This window comes from Cherax quadricarinatus, chromosome 20, assembly GCF_038502225.1.
Source record: "Cherax quadricarinatus isolate ZL_2023a chromosome 20, ASM3850222v1, whole genome shotgun sequence".
Taxonomy (NCBI): domain Eukaryota; kingdom Metazoa; phylum Arthropoda; class Malacostraca; order Decapoda; family Parastacidae; genus Cherax; species Cherax quadricarinatus.
Window position 1 is genome coordinate 39845798 of NC_091311.1, and position 24637 is coordinate 39870434.

General features: G+C 43.2%; 1 protein-coding gene across 13 annotated transcripts in view; it reads right to left on the reverse strand.

Moving 5' to 3' along the window:
• FoxP (forkhead box P) overlaps nucleotides 1-24637 on the reverse strand; it is a 913334-nt gene that overhangs the window by 170964 nt on the left and 717733 nt on the right. For all 13 annotated transcript variants that reach the window (XM_070086983.1, XM_070086981.1, XM_070086982.1 and 10 more), the window contains one exon: nucleotides 16034-16306. In XM_070086983.1, the coding sequence (XP_069943084.1) occupies nucleotides 16034-16306 (273 nt within the window). The remainder of the gene's footprint in view (nucleotides 1-16033; nucleotides 16307-24637) is intronic.

Consider the following 24637-nt stretch of genomic DNA (forward strand, 5'->3'; position numbering starts at 1 on the left):
TTTTTTTTTTTTTTTTTCAACAAGTCGGCCGTCTCCCACCGAGGCAGGGTGACCCAAAAAAGAAAGAAAATCCCCAAAAAGAAAATACTTTCATCATCATTCAACACTTTCACCACACTCGCACATTATCACTGTTTTTGCAGAGGTGCTCAGAATACAACAGTCTAGAAGCATACACATATAAAGATACACAACATATCCCTCCAAACTGCCAATATCCCAAACCCCTCCTTTAAAGTGCAGGCATTGTACTTCCCATTTCCAGGACTCAAGTCCGACTATATGAAAATAACCGGTTTCCCTGAATCCCTTCACTAAATATTACCCTGCTCACACTCCAACAGATCGTCAGGTCCCAAGTACCATTCGTCTCCATTCACTCCTATCTAACACGCTCACGCACGCTTGCTGGAAGTCCAAGCCCCTTACCCACAAAACCTCCTTTACCCCCTCTCTCCAACCCTTTCGAGGACGACCCCTACCCCGCCTTCCTTCCCCTATAGATTTATATGCTTTCCATGTCATTCTACTTTGATCCATTCTCTCTAAATGACCAAACCACCTCAACAACCCCTCTTCTGCCCTCTGACTAATACTTTTATTAACTCCACACCTTCTCCTAATTTCCACACTCCGAATTTTCTGCATAATATTTACACCACACATTGCCCTTAAACAGGACATCTCCACTGCCTCCAACCGTCTCCTCGCTGCTGCATTTACCACCCAAGCTTCACACCCATATAAGAGTGTTGGTACTACTATACTTTCATACATTCCCTTCTTTGCCTCCATAGATAACGTTTTTTGACTCCACATATACCTCAACGCACCACTCACCTTTTTTCCCTCATCAATTCTATGATTAACCTCATCCTTCATAAATCCATCCGCCGACACGTCAACTCCCAAGTATCTGAAAACATTCACTTCTTCCATACTCCTCCTCCCCAATTTGATATCCAATTTTTCTTTATCTAAATCATTTGACACCCTCATCACCTTACTCTTTTCTATGTTCACTTTCAACTTTCTACCTTTACACACATTCCCAAACTCATCCACTAACCTTTGCAATTTTTCTTTAGAATCTCCCATAAGCACAGTATCATCAGCAAAAAGTAACTGTGTCAATTCCCATTTTGAATTTGATTCCCCATAATTTAATCCCACCCCTCTCCCAAACACCCTAGCATTTACTTCCTTTACAACCCCATCTATAAATATATTAAACAACCATGGTGACATTACACATCCCTGTCTAAGACCTACTTTTACCGGGAAGTAGTCTCCCTCTCTTCTACACACCCTAACCTGAGCCTCACTATCCTCATAAAAACTCTTTACAGCATTTAATAACTTACCACCTATTCCATATACTTGCAACATCTGCCACATTGCTCCTCTATCCACTCTATCATATGCCTTTTCTAAATCCATAAATGCAATAAAAACTTCCCTATCTTTATCTAAATACTGTTCACATATATGCTTCAATGTAAACACCTGATCTACACATCCCCTACCCACTCTAAAACCTCCTTGCTCATCCGCAATCCTACATTCTGTCTTACCTCTAATTCTTTCAATTATAACCCTACCGTACACTTTTCCTGGTATACTCAGTAAGCTTATTCCTCTATAATTTTTACAGTCTCTTTTGTCCCCTTTCCCTTTATATAAAGGGACTATACATGCTCTCTGCCAATCCCTAGGTACCTTCCCCTCTTTCATACATTTATTAAACAAAAGTACCAACCACTCCAACACTATATCCCCCCCTGCTTTTAACATTTCTGTCATGATCCCATCAGTTCCAGCTGCTTTACCCCCTTTCATTTTACGTAATGCCTCACGTACCTCCCCCACACTTACATTCTGCTCTTCTTCACTCCTAAAAGATGGTATACCTCCCTGACCAGTGCATGAAATTACTGCCTCTGTTTCTTCCTTAACATTTAAAAGTTCCTCAAAATATTCTCGCCATCTACCCAATACCTCCATCTCCCCATCTACTAACTCCCCTACTCTGTTTTTAACTGACAAATCCATATTTTCCCTAGGCTTTCTTAACTTGTTTAACTCACTCCAAAATTTTTTCTTATTTTCATTAAAATTTCTTGACAGTGCCTCTCCCACTCTATCATCTGCTCTCCTTTTGCACTCTCTCACCACTCTCTTTACCTTTCTTTTACTCTCCATATACTCTGCTCTTCTTATAACACTTCTGCTTTGTAAAAACCTCTCATAAGCTACCTTTTTCTCTTTTATCACACCCTTTACTTCATCATTCCACCAATCACTCCTCTTTCCTCCTGCCCCCACCCTCCTATAACCACAAACTTCTGCCCCACATTCTAATACTGCATTTTTAAAACTATTCCAACCCTCTTCAACCCCCCCACTACTCATCTTTGCACTAGCCCACCTTTCTGCCAATAGTCGCTTATATCTCACCCGAACTTCCTCCTCCCTTAGTTTATACACTTTCACCTCCCTCTTACTTGTTGTTGCCACCTTCCTCTTTTCCCATCTACCTCTTACTCTAACTGTAGCTACAACTAAATAATGATCCGATATATCAGTTGCCCCTCTATAAACATGTACATCCTGGAGCCTACCCATCAACCTTTTATCCACCAATACATAATCTAATAAACTACTTTCATTACGTGCTACATCATACCTTGTATATTTATTTATCCTCTTTTTCATAAAATATGTATTACTTATTACCAAATTTCTTTCTACACATAGCTCAATTAAAGGCTCCCCATTTACATTTACCCCTGGCACCCCAAATTTACCTACTACTCCCTCCATAACATTTTTACCCACTTTAGCATTGAAATCCCCAACCACCATTACTCTCACACTTGATTCAAAACTCCCCACGCATTCACTCAACATTTCCCAAAATCTCTCTCTCTCCTCTACACTTCTCTCTTCTCCAGGTGCATACACGCTTATTATAACCCACTTTTCACATCCAATCTTTATTTTACTCCACATAATCCTTGAATTAATACATTTATAGTCCCTCTTTTCCTGCCATAGCTTATCCTTCAACATTATTGCTACTCCTTCTTTAGCTCTAACTCTATTTGAAACCCCTGACCTAATCCCATTTATTCCTCTCCACTGAAACTCTCCCACCCCCTTCAGCTTTGTTTCACTTAAAGCCAGGACATCCAGCTTCTTCTCATTCATAACATCCACAATCATCTCTTTCTTATCATCTGCACAACATCCACGCACATTCAGACTTCCCACTTTGACAATTTTCTTCTTCTTATTCTTTTTAGTAATCTTTACATATATATATATATATATATATATATATATATATATATATATATATATATATATATATATATATATATATATATATATATATATATATATATATATATATATATATATATATATATATATATATATATATATATATATATATATATATATATATATATATATATATATATATATATATATATATATATATATATATATATATATATATATATATATATATATATATATATATATATATATATATATATATACATCGTTAATCTGTGGTGTTATCTAGTCTGTGACATGTGAAATACCCGAGACTTCCCTACCTCAGACAGAGAGGTGCACGTGAGGTAAAGAGGTGCACGTGAGGTAGAGAGGTGCAAGTGAGGTAGGGAGGCGCACGTGAGGTAAAGAGAAGCACATGAGGCAGAAACAAGCACGTGAGGTAAGAAGGCGCAATAACACTTCCACCTATCGACTACTTTAATCCCCAACAATAGAGATTAAAGTCAACATATATATAACTACATACCTAGAGATACAAACACACACACACACACATACATTTCGGCGTATTTATCCCGTGTATTCAAACACTGAACTTACAATCATATGATCTGGGTAATTTCAATGGTCATCATTCCTCCTGTCTCTTATTTCCCATCCCTCCCTCCCATCCTTCCAAACCAGAGTAATATATTGATAAGATATTACCCACAGTGTGTAAACACAGTACACAATGCGGGTTATGGTATTTGATTTGGTAAAGTCCGTGGTGGGCTAAACGTCTTCACAACAAAATGCCATAACCCGCATTGCGTGTAATATGTATACATTTCGAGGCACGGTGGCAGGCCATGTTCAATGAGAATGCGCTTTATAGTCTCTGGCTTTGGCTTGGCTCTGCACCGACAATGTTAGCTGTTGTTTTTGTATGTAGTTGTGACGGTCGGGGGGTGTCTGGTCTTTATTTTCATTGTTGTTTTCGTTGCAGATGTTGCCCATGCCCGCTGCCACTGTTGTTGTTGTTGCTGTTATTGCTTCTGCTGCTGCTGCTGCCGCCGCTGCTGTTTCAAATTGCTTCTTTTGCTGCTAGCGATGCTGCTGAGATAACTGCTTTTGCTCCTACTGTTGCTGCAGTTATTTGACTGCTGATTTTAATCCGCTACTGACATCTTAGCACATCCCATCTCTCATCTTAGAATTAATAATGCCGAGTCCCAGTTCTTTCCCCCTCCGGTCTTCTCTACTTCCCACCACACACACATAAAAGAACATGAATAATTAGACAAAGAGGATTTTCTCGTACCATCACCAGGGATAACAAGAAGCCAAGGTACTGAACTGAGAAATGAAAAGTGGAGTAGAAGGAATACTAGGAAATTTTGTTTTGTTTACAAACATATTGGTAGATCAATGGAATTATTTAAACGACGATGTATTAAGAGTTTCTCACCCATTAGGATATTAAAAAATACATATATATGGAGAACAGTGCTGAAAATGGAACACCACCACCAGCACATGTTTGGTCCTGTAGTTATAAATAGGTCCACAAATAACCAGCACATGGGAGAGAGAAGCTTATGACGACGTTTCGGTCCGGCATGGACCGAAACGTCCGACAAGGCAGTGTGTGATATGTAAATGGTCCAAGTCGTCATGAGCTTCTCTCTCCTCTGTGCGGGTTATTTGTGTACTGTTCCAGTCATGGTATTGTGCCATTTATTTTCCTTCATAAATAGGTGATTGCAAATAGGTTATTTCTCTCTCTCTCTCCCTCCCTCCCACACACACACACACACACACACACACACACACACACACACACACACACACACACACACACACACACACACACCTTGTAAACGCACGCTCTGATGCATCCTACAATTGGCTTTAATATTTGTAAACAAGTGAATAAAGGCGAAGAGCATCCCCCGGGTGCGCTGTTCAGCAGCAGACACAAAGGAGCCACACCTGTGAAAATCGCGATTATTGCCAGGCGAAACAAGGCTAACAATGCAACGGCGCGATACACCAACAACAAGACCAAAACACACGTACAAAAAATGTTTTAATATAACGAAATAGACAAAGGGGGAAAACATAACACAAAACAGCGCTAACAATATATGTCAACACGACTGACCTGATTCACCTGACGATGCTTAAACCTGATTCACTTGATACTTAAACCTTATTCACCTGACGATGCTTCAACTTAATTCACCTGACGACGTTAAACCTGATTCACAAGACGATGTTTCAATTTGATTCACCCGATGATGTTTAATCTAATTCACCTGACGATATTTAATCTGATTCATCTGTCGACGATTCACCCTGATTTCCCGAGTCTGCCAGAAAGCTGGTCAGATAAACACTCACAAACAAGTGAACGATTAACATTAAGAATTTCGCCTTAATCAACAAAAATTACTAATAATTATAATAATAAAAATAAAATTATAATAAAATATTATTATTATTATTATTATTATTATTAGTCATAAGAAAACTATAAACTCGTAGGGGTCATACCGCTCCTTGGAATGGAAGTAATAATCATTGATCCAAGGGAATGGCAACTCCAGTTCCTGATATCAAGAACCCTTCACCAGCATCAAGGTGCTTCTTCTCTGAAGCGTCAGATTTGCACACAAGATAGAGTCGAGCTAGTCAATAAAAATCGTCCCGTGGATGTTCTCAACAAATTCAGTAGTATTGCGTACCACCTATATTGTGTACCATACGCATTATATACTACTGGTATTGTGTACCGTCGGTATTTTATAAATTGTGTATGATCAATATTGTACATGAATAGTATACAATACCGACAAAATAAAAATTAAGACACGTGCGCAACATCTGGGTATCTTTTGTAGACGTTTGGCCAACCAGTGCCTTTATCATTTACGTCCTTGAATTTGTGTCGATAAAGCCACTGATTGGCGAAACGTCTGTAATAAAGATACCCAGATATTGCACGTGTCTAATTTTTATAATTAATATTATGCAACAAGGAGCAGCAGGTAGACACTACAGTCACTGGATCTACCTTTAGCCCTCTCCAGTGAGGATCATCGCCGTCTCCAGAGTCGGTTTCGGACCAGGCACCATCGTCAATGGCCTGATCAATTAGGCTGAAGGTGCTAGCAGCACGAAATCGAGTGTTAACACCACAGCCCGGCTCATCAGGAACTGACTAAAGGAACATAGTAGGTTTCCCTCTTGAAAATAGTGGTGTTAGTGACTCCCCATGTGTATAAAGGGTGGGGGTGCTGACATGCTCAGGGTCTCGTGCATTTACTTATCTCTTAGTGCATTTGTTGCACCATTACAACAAGTACAGACTTAGGGACTGACCACCTTCTACCGAGGCAGAGGGACTGATTACTTTAAAAATTACCTTCCAATTCCACTGTTTCCAGTGTCGTATTCTCCGGTATTCAACTGAAGACTCCTGTTAAGCAAGCGAAACATTTTGGCTTTCAGTAAGGGTATCTAAGTGTGGTACATGTGTCTTACATATCGCCCTTGCTTTTTATTAGAGAAATTTTGTACTGTCTGCTGAGCCTCCCGCTCTTGTGAAGAAACTGACTGTAAAGAAGTAGAAACAGTCTCTATAATATTTTCCGGGTAATAATTATGAGATGTCTTTCTCGGCAGCACTTCAGGGAGTACACTTGAAGACACTAAGCGTTCCCAGTAGATGCTTGAATTGAGTGAAGTTTCTCTGTAAATTCACTTGATTGACAACCCCACCTGCCTTAAACATAGCTGTTAGTGAACTACAGTAGTGTAGTTCAGACAGTACAAAGGCATCCAAGAGTACCAATAACTTATCATCTGTTGTTTATAAGTTTTCGTTATCAAGATGAAGGCAGGAATTTATGTACTTATTTTGCCAATATGTGAGTTTCCTCACACACACACAACATGATTTTGAGGAATTTGTGGCCGAGTGGATAAAAGCGTTACTTTGGAAGCCTTGTCCGTCTCCCTGTAGTGGCTCTGACTCCTACTGTGATCTTTGTATATACACTTATTTCTGCGTGGTAAAATTATATATATATATATATATATATATATATATATATATATATATATATATATATATATATATATATATATATATATCATGTGAATCAGACTGCAGTCACTATGGTAAACGGGCTTCAATATCTGATAACTGGAAATTCGTCTCTCCATCATTCCTCCCTCTGGAAATAAAGTCACCAATTTAGCAATGAGAGAGGCATGTCCACTGGCAAATAAAAAAAAAGGGGAGCTAAAATAAACCGACATTGAACTGGGTAATGAGGATTTGATTTAGTGGGGGGAAGACCCCCTCCCCCTCCTACCCCCCAATGTTTTCACCTACACTACCCCTGAGCTACGGGGACGCATCTACCACCTCTCCTCCCCCTCTCACTCGCTCTTTTGTTTCCGCCTCCCGAACGTGGTGCCAGAGAGACATAACTCTGTTGTCGGAGGGGAGGGGTGTGCAGGGCGTGTTCGGGGGGGGGGGAAAGAGGGGGAGAAAGACCCCCGGCTAGTAGCAGAATTAATTGAGATTTTATGAAGAACGTTTTAGAATGTGACATTTTATTTGTGGGATGGGGGATGGCCGGTGAGGGATTTTTATTTTTATATTCACATATGGGACGTCCCTGGCTGCAGACCACCAATCCTTCCTTTTTTTTTTTTGATTTGATATAATTTTTTTTGTGAATGCCTCTTTTTTTTTTTTTGCATTTACCATATACTATACGAATGCACAAAAGTTAAATATCGAGTTACTTTTTTTTTTTTAGTTTTTAAGCTTTATTTTGTCGCCGAAGCGACTAATTTACTGTACCCATCATATCCATCTTGTGGACGGTAGTGGCTAGTTTACTGTACTCATCATATCCATCTTGTGGACGGTAGTGGCTAGTTTACTGTACCCATCATATTCATCCTGTGGACGGTAGTGGCTAGTTTACTGTACTCATCATATCCATCTTGTGGACGGTAGTGGCTAGTTTACTGTACCCATCATATTCATCCTGTGGACGGTAGTGGCTAGTTTACTGTACCCATCATATTCATCCTGTGGATGGTAGTGGCTAGTTTACTGTACTCATCATATTCATCCTGTGGACGGTAGTGGCTAGTTTACTGTACTCATCATATCCATCTTGTGGACGGTAGTGGCTAGTTTACTGTACTCATCATATCCATCTTGTGGACGGTAGTGACTAGTTTACTGTACTCATCATATTCATCCTGTGGACGGTAGTGGCTAGTTTATTGTGTTTGTCGTCATCGGCTCGCTGACCCACATATCTACAACAGTCTAGCTGATCTGGCGTGAAACTATAGTAAGACAGACAGTACGTCAGTTATCACACGCGTCATCTGAGAACTTGTTGCTGTCAACTAATAATAGTAACAACAACAAAATAAATGATAATACTTCGAGACTCAACATTTCGTCACTAGCAAAACAATATCAAATGTCAACGAATTTCTGAAATGCGATATTATAAAAAAAAAAGAGAGAGAGAGAAGACATAAACCCGTGAGAGGAAATAAAACCAAATAAGTAAAACTTGCGATTTTGGTTTAAACGGCAACAATCTTCTTGCCGAACAAGGACAGCGAAATTTTATGAATGCAATAATTTCGCAAAAAAACATTCTGAATCTAACGAAAAAAATATATTTCATTGTGTTTGTTTATTATTAAATTACTGTAAACTTATCTAAAATATCTTAAGTTAGATTAGGCTAAACTAAATTGCGTTTGTTATAAGGTCAGGTAAGTTTTCTAAGGTTCTTTTGGTACAAAATTATTAATTTTTACATTAACATACACGAAAAATATATCTTTAAACGTATACGAGAAAATTTTAGAAAAGATTTAATTTTAAATGAGTTCTTGCTAAATGACCAGTTTTACCTATTCGGCACACTAGTGGACCCAATAAACCAAAAACTTTTGCCCTACGAGTCTGGAGCTGGTTTATCCACACACACACACAAACACACACACAAACACAGAGATTGGACACAGTAACAAGGGGACACAGTTGGAAGTTGAAGACACAGATGAATCACAGGGATGTTAGGAAGTATTTCTTCAGCCACAGAGTAGTCAGTAAGTGGAATAGTTTGGGAAGCGATGTAGTGGAGGCAGGATCCATACATAGCTTTAAGCAGAGGTATGATAAAGCTCACGGCTCAGGGAGAGTGACCTAGTAGCGATCAGTGAAGAGGCGGGGGCCAGGAGCTCGGACTCGACCCCCGCAACCTCAACTAGGTGAGTACACACACAGGAAAGAAGGAAACAAAACGCAAGGAGAGAAGGAAGAAATTAAGTGAGCAAGGAATATACCTTTGATATGCCTGTGATGAGTTTAGAGAGTTTTTCTACTCCCGGAGCCCAGCCCGAGGCCAAGTAACGAAGAAAGGAAGCAAGCAAGCAAGAAAAGAAAAGGAAGCAAAGAACGAAAACAAGCAAAGAAGGAAGGGCAAGAAGGAAAGAATGAAAACATGCAAGAAGGCATAGAAGGAAGAAGGAAGGAAGGAAGGAATCATGGGAAACTCTGTAGAGTAGCGGGTAGAGAGCTCAGGTGTATATGAGAAGATAAAAAGAACACGAAAGAATAATGGGGGAAGTGAAGTAAGAAGAATAAACGATTTAAAAAAAGCAACAAAGGGAAGAAAAAAAAGGACAAAAGACTATTTTAAAAAATAGAACAATATTAGAATTGCAAAGACGAGGAAACGAAAGAAACAGAAAAAGGTAAAAAAAAAAAAAGGGAGATTAAAGAAGAAAATAAAAAATGGAAGAAAAATAGAAAAGAATGAATAAAACTGAAACAGAAAAGAAACGGAAAAAAAGACGTATCAGATAAACGGATAAAGACAGAAAAGAAACATAAAGAAAGAATCCTGAAAAAAAGGAACAGAAAGAAACAGAAGAAATAAAAAGAAGACAGCAGAGGAATAACCGAGGGAGCAAGGAAAAAAAAGAGACAATGAAGAAAGGAAAGAAAATTGATACAATGGAAGAAAGTGAATAAAAGAGGTAAAAGCCGGAGAGGAAGGCACGGATATGTGTCAAAGGGCTCTTGATTCAAGAAACTGGAGCCATCCTCCTTTACCTTGGACCAAATCTACGTGAATGTGAATGTAATAATATAATAATGATAACAATGATATCATATAATAATAATAATAATCCAGACGGAGACAGATTCTCAGAAGATAAACCGGTCTGTATATTTCGATCCTCTTCTGAGATCCTCTTCAGCAGATACATAAGTGAACAGGTACGAGTAGGTTGGCCAGGACAGGTCCTGGTCTGGGTCTTCTCCACGCGCTGACCCGACACGGACGTAATTGAACAGGTACAGGTAGAAATATATACAAAAGAGGACGTAATCAGTCCCTCAACCTGTGTTCTTCACCAACTCCAAAGCTGAGGGACTGATAACCTCATCTTTTGTATACAGGTACGGGCAGGTTGGCCAGGACGGGTCCTGGCCAACCTGGGAAGAAGACTCTAACAGCCAGTACTCAAGACACGACCTGCAGTGAGGTGATTCCTGATCTTGTGTTGGCGTTCTGTACTAGGTTGGACGATGGTGTGTACTTCCTGAAGAGGATCCCAGAAGGGGATCGAATTGCACAGTTCAATTTATCTCCTGAGTTTGTCTCAACGTGGGTTATTACTGAGTACTGACTTTTACTTAATTATAATGATGATTGCAATAATGTCTCGTGCAAGTGTGGAGTGCAACACGATAGTGCATTATCATTATTATTAATACTACTATTATTATAGTTATTATATGATGCTGTAAACCCGTGCTGGTCATTCAGTGCAAGAGGTGATGTAGGCTCGATCATTCGTTTCTCCACGTTTCGCTCAGGAAACCTTCATCCAAACAAAACCAAAATCCTTCATGTTTTATTACCTACATTCAGTATAAACAACTCACTAAGCAGGAAAATAAGACAAAACTTTTTATTTAACATATCCTGTGTGTCAGCCTGAGTGAATGACGTCACAACGTAGAGAGTTACCACTGCTGACGTCACAGCGTCCCCCCCCCACACATCCTTCGCTGCTTTCTTCAAGAAATTACTTTTGGTGTACTCGAACCCAGATTAACCGTGCCAGGAGCTGCAGTTCGACCCCTTCCCCTCGCTGGGTCAACTAGGCGAGTACATGACAGGTGTTTTCAAGAACATCAACTTCCATCCTATGACTGAAGATGCGCAATACACCTGTTTGAATGGACACAGGTGTTTGTAGCTCTACCTGGAGTTTACCTGGTGTTCCGGGGGTCAACGCACCCGATCATAGGTCTATGACCAGGCCTTCCGGTGGATCAAGGCCTGATCAACCTGGCTGTTACTGCTGCCGCAGGCAGTCCAACTTTACTAACTACAGCCCGGCTGGACGGAGCAATCCAGTTCCCTCGTGAAGACAGCAAGAAGGGCCTATTGGCAATCCTTCTAATGTATGATGGGAAGCTGCTGAATAGTCTTGGGCCCCTTATACATGTTGTCCCTCAAGTGTATTCATGGCACCCCTACTTTTCATTGGGATTATACTGCAGCGTCTGCCAGGGCGTTTTGCTTTCACAGGAAGTGACTGATGTATTAGAATTGGGACCAGTCATTCTGGGATTTTCCAGTTGTAAATTATGATGTATCTTTCTCGCCTGGGTTCCAAGGAGTACAGGTCAAGTAACTTCAAATGTACCCAGTAATTAAGGGGCTTGACAGAACTTAAACGTTCAGTGAAAGTTTTCTGTACATTCTCTAGATCCGCAATTTTGCCTGCTTTAAAAGGGCCTAGAGAGAAGTGACTTAAAGAGGATCACTAACAGCATTATAGGTTCTCATTATCTATCCTGCCATCTTCCTTGCGGTTATATCACTCTTGCCATCCCTGAAGGTGAGATCCTCTGACATTTTAACTCCCAAGTCCTTCCCATTAGTTTTTCGCTCAACTGCGAGGTTAGAATGTTTTATAATTCGTTCTAGTTTTTTATTTTTTACTCCATAACGGAGTAACTAAATTTGTCCTCATTGAACATCATATTGTTTTCTGCGGCCCACAGGAAGACTTGATTTATATCCGCTTGAAGATTTACTGTGTCCTCCGTAGATGACACTCATGCAAATTCTGGTGTCGACTGCAAATGATGATACGGTGTTATGATATACGTCTCTATGTCAGAAATGAGGATGTGGAAAGAATGGGAATGAGTACTGTTCTTTGGGGAGCAGAGGTTTTCACTGTGGCAACCTCTGACCTAACTCTGTGTAGTAATAAACACAGGTGTGAAGGTGTGCACCTTACACCAAGGTATTTGAGGTAACAACATTAGGCTGTTGTGAGCGTGGCTGGGGCTTACGTCATGTGTCTCGTCAAGCCAATAATGAGTGGAAATGAGAGAAGTGTTTGCGAGTCTCTACCAGCGACCCACGCAGAAAACACGAATTAACAACTCTACGAGAAACGAAGAAAATTACAGATTAAGACGCTGATGAAAAATCCGGCATCTTAGGGTGAGGAAGACAGGAAGGGAGGCAGGAGTGTCAAGGAATTATGGGAAGGAGGGAGGACGGGAAGAAGGGAGAGTGAGGAGGAGGAGGAAAAGAGCAGGGAGAGAGAGAGAGAGAGAGAGAGAGAGAGAGAGAGCAGAGAGAGCAGAGAGAGAGAGCAGAGAGAGAGCAGAGAGCAAGAGAGGCAAGAGAGAGAGAAAGAGAGAGAGAGAGAGAGAGAGAGAGAGAGAGAGAGAGAGAGAGAGAGAGAGAGAGAGAGAGGAGAGAGAGAGAGAGAGAGAGAGGTAGGGCAGGTGACATGCATACCTGTAACCAATTTCAATGGTTCTACCCTCACAGCCTGGTTTCAGGCTTGTCTTCCTTGTTGAAGGTCTGATCAACCAGGCTGTTCGTGCCAACGAATCGCAGCCCACATAGCCATCACAACCCGACAAATCAGAAAATTACAGGGGGAGGCAGTGTCCCAGTTTCCTCGCGAAATCCTGAATCTTCGTTCCGGCAATATTTCAGAAATCTGCTGGTAAAACGCTGAAGAGTCTCCAACCAGATGTGTATACACTGTGTTCTCTAATTATACCAATTGCAGCCTTACTTTCAAATGTGTTTATTTTGCACTTCCTCACATAGCCTTCACTCCAGTAAGTTGTCAGGACAGAGCAGGTTAAAATGTAAGGCCCTCAGATTGTGGTATAAACCTTGGTAATAAATACCGACAAGTTGGTTTAGAAAGACACGTAAGCAAACACTATAACATATTTATTAGAAAACGTTTCGGTCCTGGGACCTTGATCACTTCTAACATACAGAGGTAGAAAGACATTATATATATAGGCGGAGAGTGAGATGTGACGCACGTGACCTGAGGAATGTCATGACAGTGTTCCTCCATTCTTATGTTCTTATGACATTCCTCAGGTCACGTGCGTCACATCTCACTCTCCGCCTATATATATAATGTCTTTCTACCTCTGTATGTTAGAAGTGATCAAGGTCCCAGGACCGAAACGTTTTCTAATAAATATGTTATAGTGTTTGCTTACGTGTCTTTCTAAACCAACAAAACATTATGATTCGAAATTAAGAGTCACAGGTTGTCGTAGTTGCAAATACGTCACCACTACAGTAAACACCACTACAACAGACGTCACCACTGCAATAAACACCACTACAACAGACATCACCACTGCAATAAACACCACTACAACAGACATCACCACTGCAATAAACACCACTACAACAGACATCACCACTGCAATGAACACCACTACAACAGACATCACCACTGCAATAAACACCACTACAACAGACATCACCACTGCAATAAACACCACTACAACAGACATCACCACTGCAATAAACACCACTACAACAGACATCACCACTGCAATAAACACCACTACAACAGACATCACCACTGCAATAAACACCACTACAACAGACATCACCACTGCAATAAACACCACTACAACAGACATCACCACTGCAATAAACACCACTACAACAGACATCACCACTGCAACATTTATAAGAGAGATATTTAAGTACAGGGTCACTGCGGACCTACACTGCTCGCCTTAAAAATAAATTCATATATAAAGGCAACGAAAATAAGTATCTTCAAGAAATGGTACATAAACAAAATGAAAAAAAAAAACTGCAAAATATCCTTCTAAGAGATTAATAAAATACTACTACTACTACTACTACTAATAATAATAATAATAATAATAATAACCATAATAATGACAGGTGAATCACTTCCAAACTTCAAGACACGAGTGACAAACCTGTCATGAGGAGAGATAGTGACTCTACAGTTCGACTAGGCTGTTCCTGCCAGCGACCCGCAGAATGAAGACCTTCGTATGAAATGTGTCCCGTACATAAATACTAACCTTTCCTCTCTCTCTCTCTCTCTCTCTCTCTCTCTCTCTCTCTCTCTCTCTCTCTCTCTCTCTCTCTCTCTCTCTCTCTCTCTCTCTCTCTCTCTACTGGATGACAGTCCGTCGGGGGTGAAGTACGGGCTAAAAGATCTGCACATCACCAGGCTCCAGCAAAACATTTTTTCTCTCTTACAAGACTGTGTGTAACCCACCAAGATAAAGTAGACTTGAAGAAGGCAAACTTGTTCGTTATCGTTCACTCAAGTGTGCTAGGTATGTTCATCAAGTGTCTCTCAGAATTGTAGCATTACCTCACTTCTTCACAATGTTCACTCTACTTTAAACCTCTTGATGTTTATTACCACCAGCATCAAGGTCCCTCACCAGCATCAAGGAACTTTCCTTGAGGAGGTCTACATATACACACTAATTAAACCTTCGTTAAAACAGTAATACCCGACAATAAACAGTAATACCCGACAATAAACAGTAATACTCGCCAATAAACAGTAATACCCGACAATATACAGTAATACCCGACAATAAACAGTAATACCCGACAATAAACAGTAATACCCGACAATAAACAGTAATACTCGCCAATAAACAGTAATACCCGACAATAAACAGTAATACCCGACAATAAACAGTAATACTCGACAATAAACAGTAATACCCGATAATAAACAGTAATACCCGACAATAAAAGTAATACTTGACAATAAACAGTAATACCCGACAATAAACAGTAATACTTGATAATAAACAGTAATACCCGACTATAAACAGTAATACCCGACAATAAACAGTAATACCCGACAATAAACAGTAATACTTGATAATAAACAGTAATACCCGACTATAAACAGTAATACCCGACAATAAACAGTAATACCCGACAATAAACAGTAATACCCGACAATAAACAGTAATACTTGACAATAAACATTAATACCCGACAATAAACAGTAATACTTGACAATAAACATTAATACCCGACAATAAACAGTAATACCCGACAATAAACAGTAATACCCGACAATAAACAGCAATGCATGACAATAAACAGTAATATCTTCCAAAAGTCCGCTGAGGTCCCGACGTACATCTTGAACTCATGATGGAGCCTCACTGACTCACCTGCTGGAGGAGCACCACATATTGGTGGTGCATCAATGACTCACCTGCTGGTGGAGCATCACATTCTGATGGTGCGTCAATGACTTGCCTGCTGGTGGAGCATCACATTCTGGTGGTGTATCAATGACTCACCTGCTGATGGAGCATCACACTCTGGTGGTGCATCAATGACTGGATCTGAGCGGGATTGATAAGCTGCTGGTGCAGCAGGTGAGACATCTGCTGCAACGCGGGGGCCATGATGAGGTTGTGCAGCCCCTGGGCGGGCGCGGGCGGTCCGATGGGCGTGGTGGGGGCGTGCAGGTGCGGGGAGAGACGGGCGGCGGGGGTGTCACGCCCCTCCAAGACCCTGGCCGCCCCTAGATCGGGACTGGCGCCGCCCTCGCTAACCTTCCTAGTGGGTCCCTGCAAGTAAAGTAGAATGCCACGTTACTGACTGGAGGAAGACACAGAGGGCTTGGAGGAAGACAAGGAGGGCTTGGAGGAAGACAAGGAGGGCTTGGAGGAAGACAAGGAGGGCTTGGAGGAAGACAAGGAGGGCTTGGAGGAAGACAAGGAGGGCTTGGAGGAAGACACAGAGGGCTTGGAGGAAGACAAGGAGGACTTGGAGGAAGACAAGGAGGGCTTGGAGGAAGACAAGGAGGGCTTGGAGGAAGACACAGAGGGCTTGGAGGAAGACAAGGAGGGCTTGGAGGAAGACAAGGAGGGCTTGGAGGAAGACAAGGAGGGCTTGGAGGAAGACAAGGAGGGCTTGGAGGAAGACAAGGAGGGCTTGGAGGAAGACAAGGAGGGCTTGGAAGAAGACAAGGAGGGCTTGGAGGAAGACAAGGAGGGCTTGGAGGAAGACAAGGAGGGCTTGATGAAGGACATGTGTTAACATCATTAGATACAACGCATTTGTAAGGAAGTTTTACCTAATAATGGCATGCTTCCAGCAGGTCTGGGTTTGTCTTATGCAAGGCTGGAAAGTTGTCTTACACAAGACTGAAAGTTGTTTTACACAAGACTGGAAAGTTTTCTTTCACAAAACTGTAGTTTTCTTACACAAGACTGGAGATTTTTTTCACAAAACCGGAGATTTTTTCACAAGACTGGAGAGTTTTCTTACACAGGACTGTTGAGTTTCCTTGCAACACCTTCCTTCCTCACCCCCCCTTCCCTGTGAAACACGAAACGCTAAACCCGTCCGGGTGAGTCAACCCAAGAACTGGTGGAGGCTCGATCCTCCGTCTGCTAAGTGGTCCTCGCAAGGTAAGAGCTTCACCTGCAACGTTTGTGAATACTTCGAGCGATCAAGGTACATCATAGCCCAGCCTTTACACTGAGTTACTGTTATGTTTACCTCCTTCACTTGACACGCCTGTCACCTACCTCGACACTCACTGGTGGTGCTGGTGGGTGGTGCATGTTGTGGTGGTGATGCTGGTGGGTGGTGCATGTTGTGGTGGTGATGCTGGTGGGTGGTGCATGTTGTGGTGGTGATGCTGGTGGGTGGTGCATGTTGTGGTGGTGATGCTGGTGGGTGGTGCATATTGTGGTGGTGATGCTGGTGGGTCATGCTTGTTGTGGTGGTGATGCAGGTGGGTGGTGCATGTTGTGGTGGTGATGCTGGTGGGTGGTGCATGTTGTGGTGGTGATGTAGGTGGGTGGTGCATGTTGTGGTGGTGATGCTGGTGGGTGGTGCATGTTGTGGTGGTGATGGTGGTGAGTGATGCATGCTGTGGTGGTGATGCTGGTGGGTGGTGCATGTTGTGGTGGTGATGGTGGTAAGTGGTGCATGTTGTGGTGGTGATGCTGGTGGGTGGTGCATGTTGTGGTGGTGATGCAGGTGGGTGGTGTATGTTGTGGTGGTGATGCTGGTGGGTGGTGCATGTTGTGGTGGTGATGCAGGGCGGTGGTGCATGTTGTGGTGGTGATGCTGGTGGGTGGTGTATGTTGTGGTGGTGATGCTGGTGGGTGGTGCATGTTGTGGTGGTGATGCTGGTGGGTGGTGCATGTTGTGGTGGTGATGCTTGTGGGTGGTGCATGTTGTGGTGGTGATGCTGGTGGGTGGTGCATGTTGTGGTGGTGATGCTGGTAAGTGGTGCATGTTGTGGTGGTGATGCTGGTGGGTGGTGCATGTTGTGGTGGTGATGCTGGTGGGTGGTGCATGTTGTGGTGGTGATGCTTGTGGGTGGTGCATGTTGTGGTGGTGATGGTGGTGAGTGATGCATGTTGTGGTGGTGATGCTGGTGGGTGGTTCATGTTGTGGTGGTGATGCTGGTAAGTGGTGCATGTTGTGGTGGTGATGCTGGTGGGTGGTGCATGTTGTGGTGGTGATGCTGGTGGGTGGTGTATGTTGTGGTGGTAATGGTGTTGGGTGGTGCATGTTGTGGTGGTGATGCTGGTGGGTGGCGCATGTTGTGGTGATGCTGGTGGGTGGTGCATGTTGTGGTGGTGATGCTGGTGGGTGGCGCATGTTGTGGTGATGCTGGTGGGTGGTGCATGTTGTGGTGGTGATGCAGGTGGGTGGTGCATGTTGTGGTGGTGATGGTGGTGAGTGATGCATGTTGTGGTGGTGATGCTGGTGGGTGGCGCATGTTGTGGTGATGCTGGTGGGAGGTCCATGTTGTGGTGGTGATGCTAGTGGGTGGTGCATATTGTTGTGGTGATGCTGGTGGGTGGTGCATGTTGTGGTGATGATGCTGGTGGGTGGCGCATGTTGTGGTGGTGATGCTTGTGGGTGGTGCATGTTATGGTGGTGATGTTGGTGGGTGGTGCATGTTGTGGTGGTGATGCTGGTGGGTAATGCATGTTGTGGTGGTGATGCTGGTGGGTGGGGCATATTGTGGTAATGCTGGTGGGTGATGCATGTTTGGTGGTGATGCTGGTGGGTGGGGCATATTGTGGTGGTGATGCTGGTGGGTGATGCATGTTTGGTGGTGATGCTGGTGATGCTGGTCGGTGGTGCATGTTGTGGTGGTGATGCTGGCGGGTGGTGCATGTTGTGGTGGTGATGCTGGTATGTGGTGCATGTGGTGGTGATGCTGGTGGGCGGTGCATGTTGTGGTGGTGATGCTGGTGGGTGGTGCATGTTGTGATGGTGATGCTGGTGTTTGGTGGTAGTGGTGGTAGTAGTGGTGCTGCTGGTGAGTGGTGAGGGTGGTAACTGTACAGGTGGATTCCCAGATGGTGGTATACGTATGGGGTGATGTGTGTGGGTAGTGGGGGAAGTTGTGGTGGTGCAGTGCTTGTTCAAGCAAGCTGCTGCTGTTAGCATCCCGCTGGCCCACATATTCTTCACAAGCTGAGTGTTCCAGCACTTATACATTAGTGTCTTTGATATCTGCTGGTAGCAGGTTAAATAGTCTTGGACTATGGATGCTGATACAGTGTTCACTGTTTTTGTGAACAAGACTCCTTTGCTTTTCACTTGATTTATTTTACAATTCCTCCCACAACTCTCGCTCCAGTAAGTTTGCATTGTAGTGTGTGGATTTGGGACCACTTCCTCAAGTATCTTCCATGTATATATCGTCAGGTATCTCTTTTTTGCTCCAGAGAGTACACTCCAAATGCCTTGAGGTGTTCTTAGCAGTTTAAATTATTTGCTCTCTCTACGTAGGCAGTAAACAATCTCTACATTTTACCATCTGTTATATCTCTCCTGTCTTCAAATGAACTGTGAGCACAGAACAATATTCTAAACGCGACAGCACAAGAAATTCGAACAGCACACTTATTGACGTTATTTATCTTGCTTCAGAAATTATTATAGACCCCTGTCATTTGTCTGGTATAATTATTCCGAAATCTTTTAAATGATTTTTACGTTCTATGTAATGATCTGCCTGACTTCCATATTCTGTGCTTTTTGTGAGTTCTTCATTCCTCCCATATTTAATCAAGTGAAATATGTCTCCATCGAAATCCATGTTATTTTTGTGTGTCCAGCGGAAGACTGTTGCTATATGATTGTAACTTTTCTGTTACAACGCGGCTTTCATACTTTATGTTGTATCGTCCGCAGTATACACAACGAAATTGTATGCATGTACTCACCTATTTGTGTTTGCAGGGGTCAAGTCACAGCTCCTGGCCCCGCATCTTTGCTGATTGCTACTAGGTCCTCTCTCTCCCTGCTCCACAAGCTTTATCAAACCTTGTCTTAAAACTATGTATGGTTCCTGCCTCCACTACATCACTTCCTAGGCTGTTCCACTTCATGACAATTCTGACTGAAGAAATACTTCCTAACATCCCTTTGACTAATCAGTCTTCAGCTTCCAATTGTGGCCCCTTGTTTCTGTGTCCCATTTCTGGAACATCCTGTCTTTGTCCACCTTGTCAATTCCTTGCAGTATTTTATATGTCATTATCGTGTCTCCCTTGACCCTCCAGTCCTCATGTGTCGTCAGGCCGATTTCCCTTAACCTTTCTTCGTAGAACATTCCCCTTAGCTCTGGAACTAATCTTGTATCAAAACCTTTGCACTTTCTCTAATTTCTTGGCGTGCTTAATCAAGTGTGGGTTCCAAACTGGTGCTGCATACTCCAGTATGGGCCTAACGTACACGGTGTACAGTGTCTTGAACAATTCCTTACTAAGGTATCGGAACGCTGTTCTCAGGTTTGCCAGGCGCTCACATGCTGCAGCAGTTATCTGGTTGTGTGCTTCCGGAGATGTGCTCGGTGTTATATTCACCCCAAGATCTTTTCCCTTGAGTGAGGTTTGCAGTCTTTGGCCACCTAGCCTACTGTGTGTGTGTGTGTGTGTGTGGTGTGTGTGTGTGTGTGTGTGTGTGTGTGTGTGTGTGTGTGTGTGTGTGTGTGTGTGTGTGTGTGTGTGTGTGTGTACTCACCTATTTGTACTCACCTATTTGTGGTTGCAGGGGTCGAGTCACAGCTCCTGGCCCCGCCTCTTCGCTGATTGCTACTAGGTCCTCTCTCTCCCTGCCCCATGAGCTCTATCATACCTCGCCTTAAAACTATGTATGGTTCCTGCCTCCACCACATCACTTTCTAGGCTATTCCATGGCCTGACTACTCTATGACTGAAGAAATACTTCCTAACATCCCTTTGATTCATCTGAGTCTTCAACTTCCAATTGTGACCTCTTGTGTCTGTGTCCCATCTCTGGAACATCCCGTCTTTGTCCACCTCGTCTATTCCGCGCAGTATTTTATATGTCGTTATCATGTCTCCCCTGACCCTCCTGGCCTCCAGTGTCGTCAGGCCGATTTCCCTCAACCTTTCTTCATAGGACAATCCCCGTAGCTCTGGGACTAGTCTTGTTGCAAACCTTTGCACTTTCTCTAATTTCTTGACGTGCTTGACTAGGTGTGGATTCCAAACTGGTGCTGCATACTCCAGTATGGGCCTGACGTAGATGGTGTACAGAGTCTTAAACGAATCCTTACTGAGGTATCGGAACGCTATCCGTAGGTTTGCCAGGCGCCCGTATGCTGCAGCAGTTATCTGATTGATGTGCGCCTCAGGAGATATGCTCGGTGTTATACTCACCCCCAGATCTTTTTCCTTGAGTGAGGTTTGCAGTCTTTGGCCATCTAAACTATATTGTGTCTGCGGTCTTCTTTGCCCTTCCCCAATCTTCATGACTTTGCATTTGGCAGGGTTAAATTCAAGGAGCCAGTTGCTGGACCAGGCTTGTAGCCTGTCCAGATCTCTTTGTAGTCCTGCCTGATCCTCGTCCGATTCGATTCTTCTCATTAACTTCACATCGTCTGCAAACAAGGACACTTCTGAGTCTATCCCTTCCGTTATGTCGTTCACGTATACCAAGAACAGCACAGGTCCTAGGACTGACCCCTGTGGAACCCCGCTTGTCACAGGCGCCCACTCTGACACCTCGTCGCGTACCATGACTCGTTGTTGCCTCCCTGTCAGATATTCTCTGATCCATTGCAGTGCCTTTCCTGTTATGTGTGCCTGGTCCTCTAGCTTTTGCAGTAACCTCTTGTGAGGAACTGTGTCGAAAGCCTTCTTGCAGTCCAAAAATACGCAGTCGATCCACCCCTCTCTCTCTTGTCTTACTTCTGTCACCTTGTCATAAAACTCTAGTAGGTTTGTGACACAGGATTTTCCTTCCCTGAAACCGTGCTGGTTGTCAATTATACACTTGTTTCTTTCCAGGTGCCCCACCACTCTCCTCCTGATGATCTTCTCCATGACCTTGCATACTATACACGTTAGTGATACAGGTCTGTAGTTTAGTGCCTCATGTCTGTCTCCCTTTTTAAAAATTGGGACTACATTTGCCATTTTCCATACCTCAGGGAGTTGCCCAGTTTCAAATGATGTGTTGAAGATCTTTGTTAATGGCTCACACAATATCTCTGCTCCCTCTTTAAGGACCCATGGAGAGATGTTGTCTGGTCCCACCGCCTTTGAGGTGTCAAGTTCGCATAGCAGCTTCTTCACCTCCTCCTTGGTTATATGTACCTCATCCAGCACTTGCTGGTGTGCCCCCCTGTTCTGATTTCTTGGAGTCCTACTGGTTTCCACTGTAAATACCTCTTTAAATCTTGTGTTGAGCTCCTGACATACCTCTCGGTCGTTTCTTGTGAATTCCCCATCACCCTTCCTCAGTCTGATTACCTGGTCCTTGACTGTTGTTTTCCTCCTGATGTGGCTGTACAACAGCTTCGGGTCAGTCTTTACTTTTGATGCTATGTCATTTTCATATTGTCTCTGAGCCTCCCTTCTTATCTGTGCATATTCGTTTCTGGCTCTTCGGCTGATTTCTTTATTTTCCTGAGTTCTCTGTCTTCTGTACCTTTTCCATTCTCTAGTACACCTAGTTTTTGCCTCCCTACACCTTTGGGTGAACCAAGGACTCGTTCTGTTCTTCCCATTATTTCTGTTTCCCTTGGGAACAAACCTCTCCTCTGCCTCCTTGCATTTTGTTGCTACATAGTCCATCATTTCTTGTACTGGTTTTCCTGTCAGTTCCCTCTCCCACTGAATGTCTTGAAGGAAGTTCCTCATGCCTGAGTAGTTCCCCCTTTTGTAGTTTGGTTTTTCCCAGCCTATTCCTGCTACTCTCTCCACTTGGAGCTCAACTATGTAGTCGAAGCACAGAACCACATGATCACTAGCTCCCAGGGGCCTTTCATACATGATACCCTCGATGTCCGAACTACTCATGGTGAATACAAGGTCCAACCTTGCTGGTTCATCCTCTCCTCTCTCTCTGGTAGTGTCTCTAACATGTTGATGCATGAGGTTCTCCAGTACCACATCCATCATCTTGGCTCTCCATGTTTCGGGACCCCCATGGGGCTCCAGGTTTTCCCAGTCAATCTCCTTGTGATTGAAATCACCCATAACTAGTAACTTTGCTCCCCCCATGTGTGCTCTCCTGGCCACCTCGGCTAGTGTGTTGATCATTGCTCTGTTGCTCTCATCGTATTCTTCTCTTGGCCTCCTGCAGTTCTGTGGTGGGTTGTACATTACTGCAATTATCACCTTATGTCCCTCAGACTGGATTGTTCCTACTAAGTAGTCCCTTTCGCCCATGCCATCCATTCCTTCCATTTTCTCAAAACCCCACTGGTTTTTAATGAGCAGTGCAACTCCTCCTCCCCCTCTCCTCCCTCTGTCTTTCCTGAAGATTTGATATCCGGATGGAAAGATTGAATCTGTTATTATTCTGGTGAGTTTTGTTTCTGTGAGTGCTATTATGTCTGGGGATGTCTCTTTGATTCTTTCGTGCCACTCCTCATACTTGTTTGTTATTCCATCTGCATTTGTATACCACACCTTCAACTTCTTTTCTAAGACTGTGGTCTGGGAAGTATATTGGGGTTGGGGAAGTGGGAGACCTGGTAAGGAACTATGGGTTGTTGCTGTGGGGGTGAAGTTTGTAATGTAGTGGGTGGGGGCATTGGATGTGGCATGGGTGTTTTGATTTAGAGTGTTTGGTTGCACTGGGGTTGACCTGGTTGGGAGGCTTCTATAGAAAGTTGTGAGGGAGGCTGTATTAGATCTTCTTCCTGGGTCTGGGATCTCCTGTCTGTCTTCTCCATCCCCTCTCTTTCCTCCTTTCGCCTTTGTACCATCTCTCTCAGTTTCTTCCTTTCTTCTTGTGTTCTGTCGCGGTCGAGATACACCCTCCTGTATGCCGTCATGTCCCTTAATCGTGCTTTCTCCTGCAGGATCCTGGTCCGAGTCGCTTCTGCCTTGAAGGTCACTCTCACTGGCCGGGTTCTTTTTTTTACAAACCCCCCTATTCTCCGAAAATTTTCCAGCTGGGTCATATCGTCTTCTCCTATTGCTTTCATGATGCTTTCAATTGCTTTTTTTTCCCCTTGTTTTCTTGCTTCATATGTTTCCCCTTCGACTTCCTGGAGCCCATACACAAAGACTGACCTCACCCTTTCATTCTCCCACTGCATATCCCTGTGTATCCCCTCATTTAATTTGGTTTCCTCCACTGCAGCTTTCCTTTCATCAGTTTCACTGGCTAATGTACTTGGGCTCAGTGGCCTGTCATTTTCCCTTCTCGGCTTTCCTTGGGCTCTGTTGTTGTCTGTTAGGGCCTCCACATAAAGCTTAGCTCTTTCATTTGCTACAGTCTCCTCTGATAGAGCATCTCCATGCAGTTGTGCCCCTTCTTTCCCTACAGTCCCCTTATTTGTGGCTGAGGTAGCAGTCTCTGTTGTCAATCCCAAAATGTTCTTTAGTTCTTTAGGCTGTTTCAGATTTTTCAATTCCTCTTCTAAACTCTGTATCCTA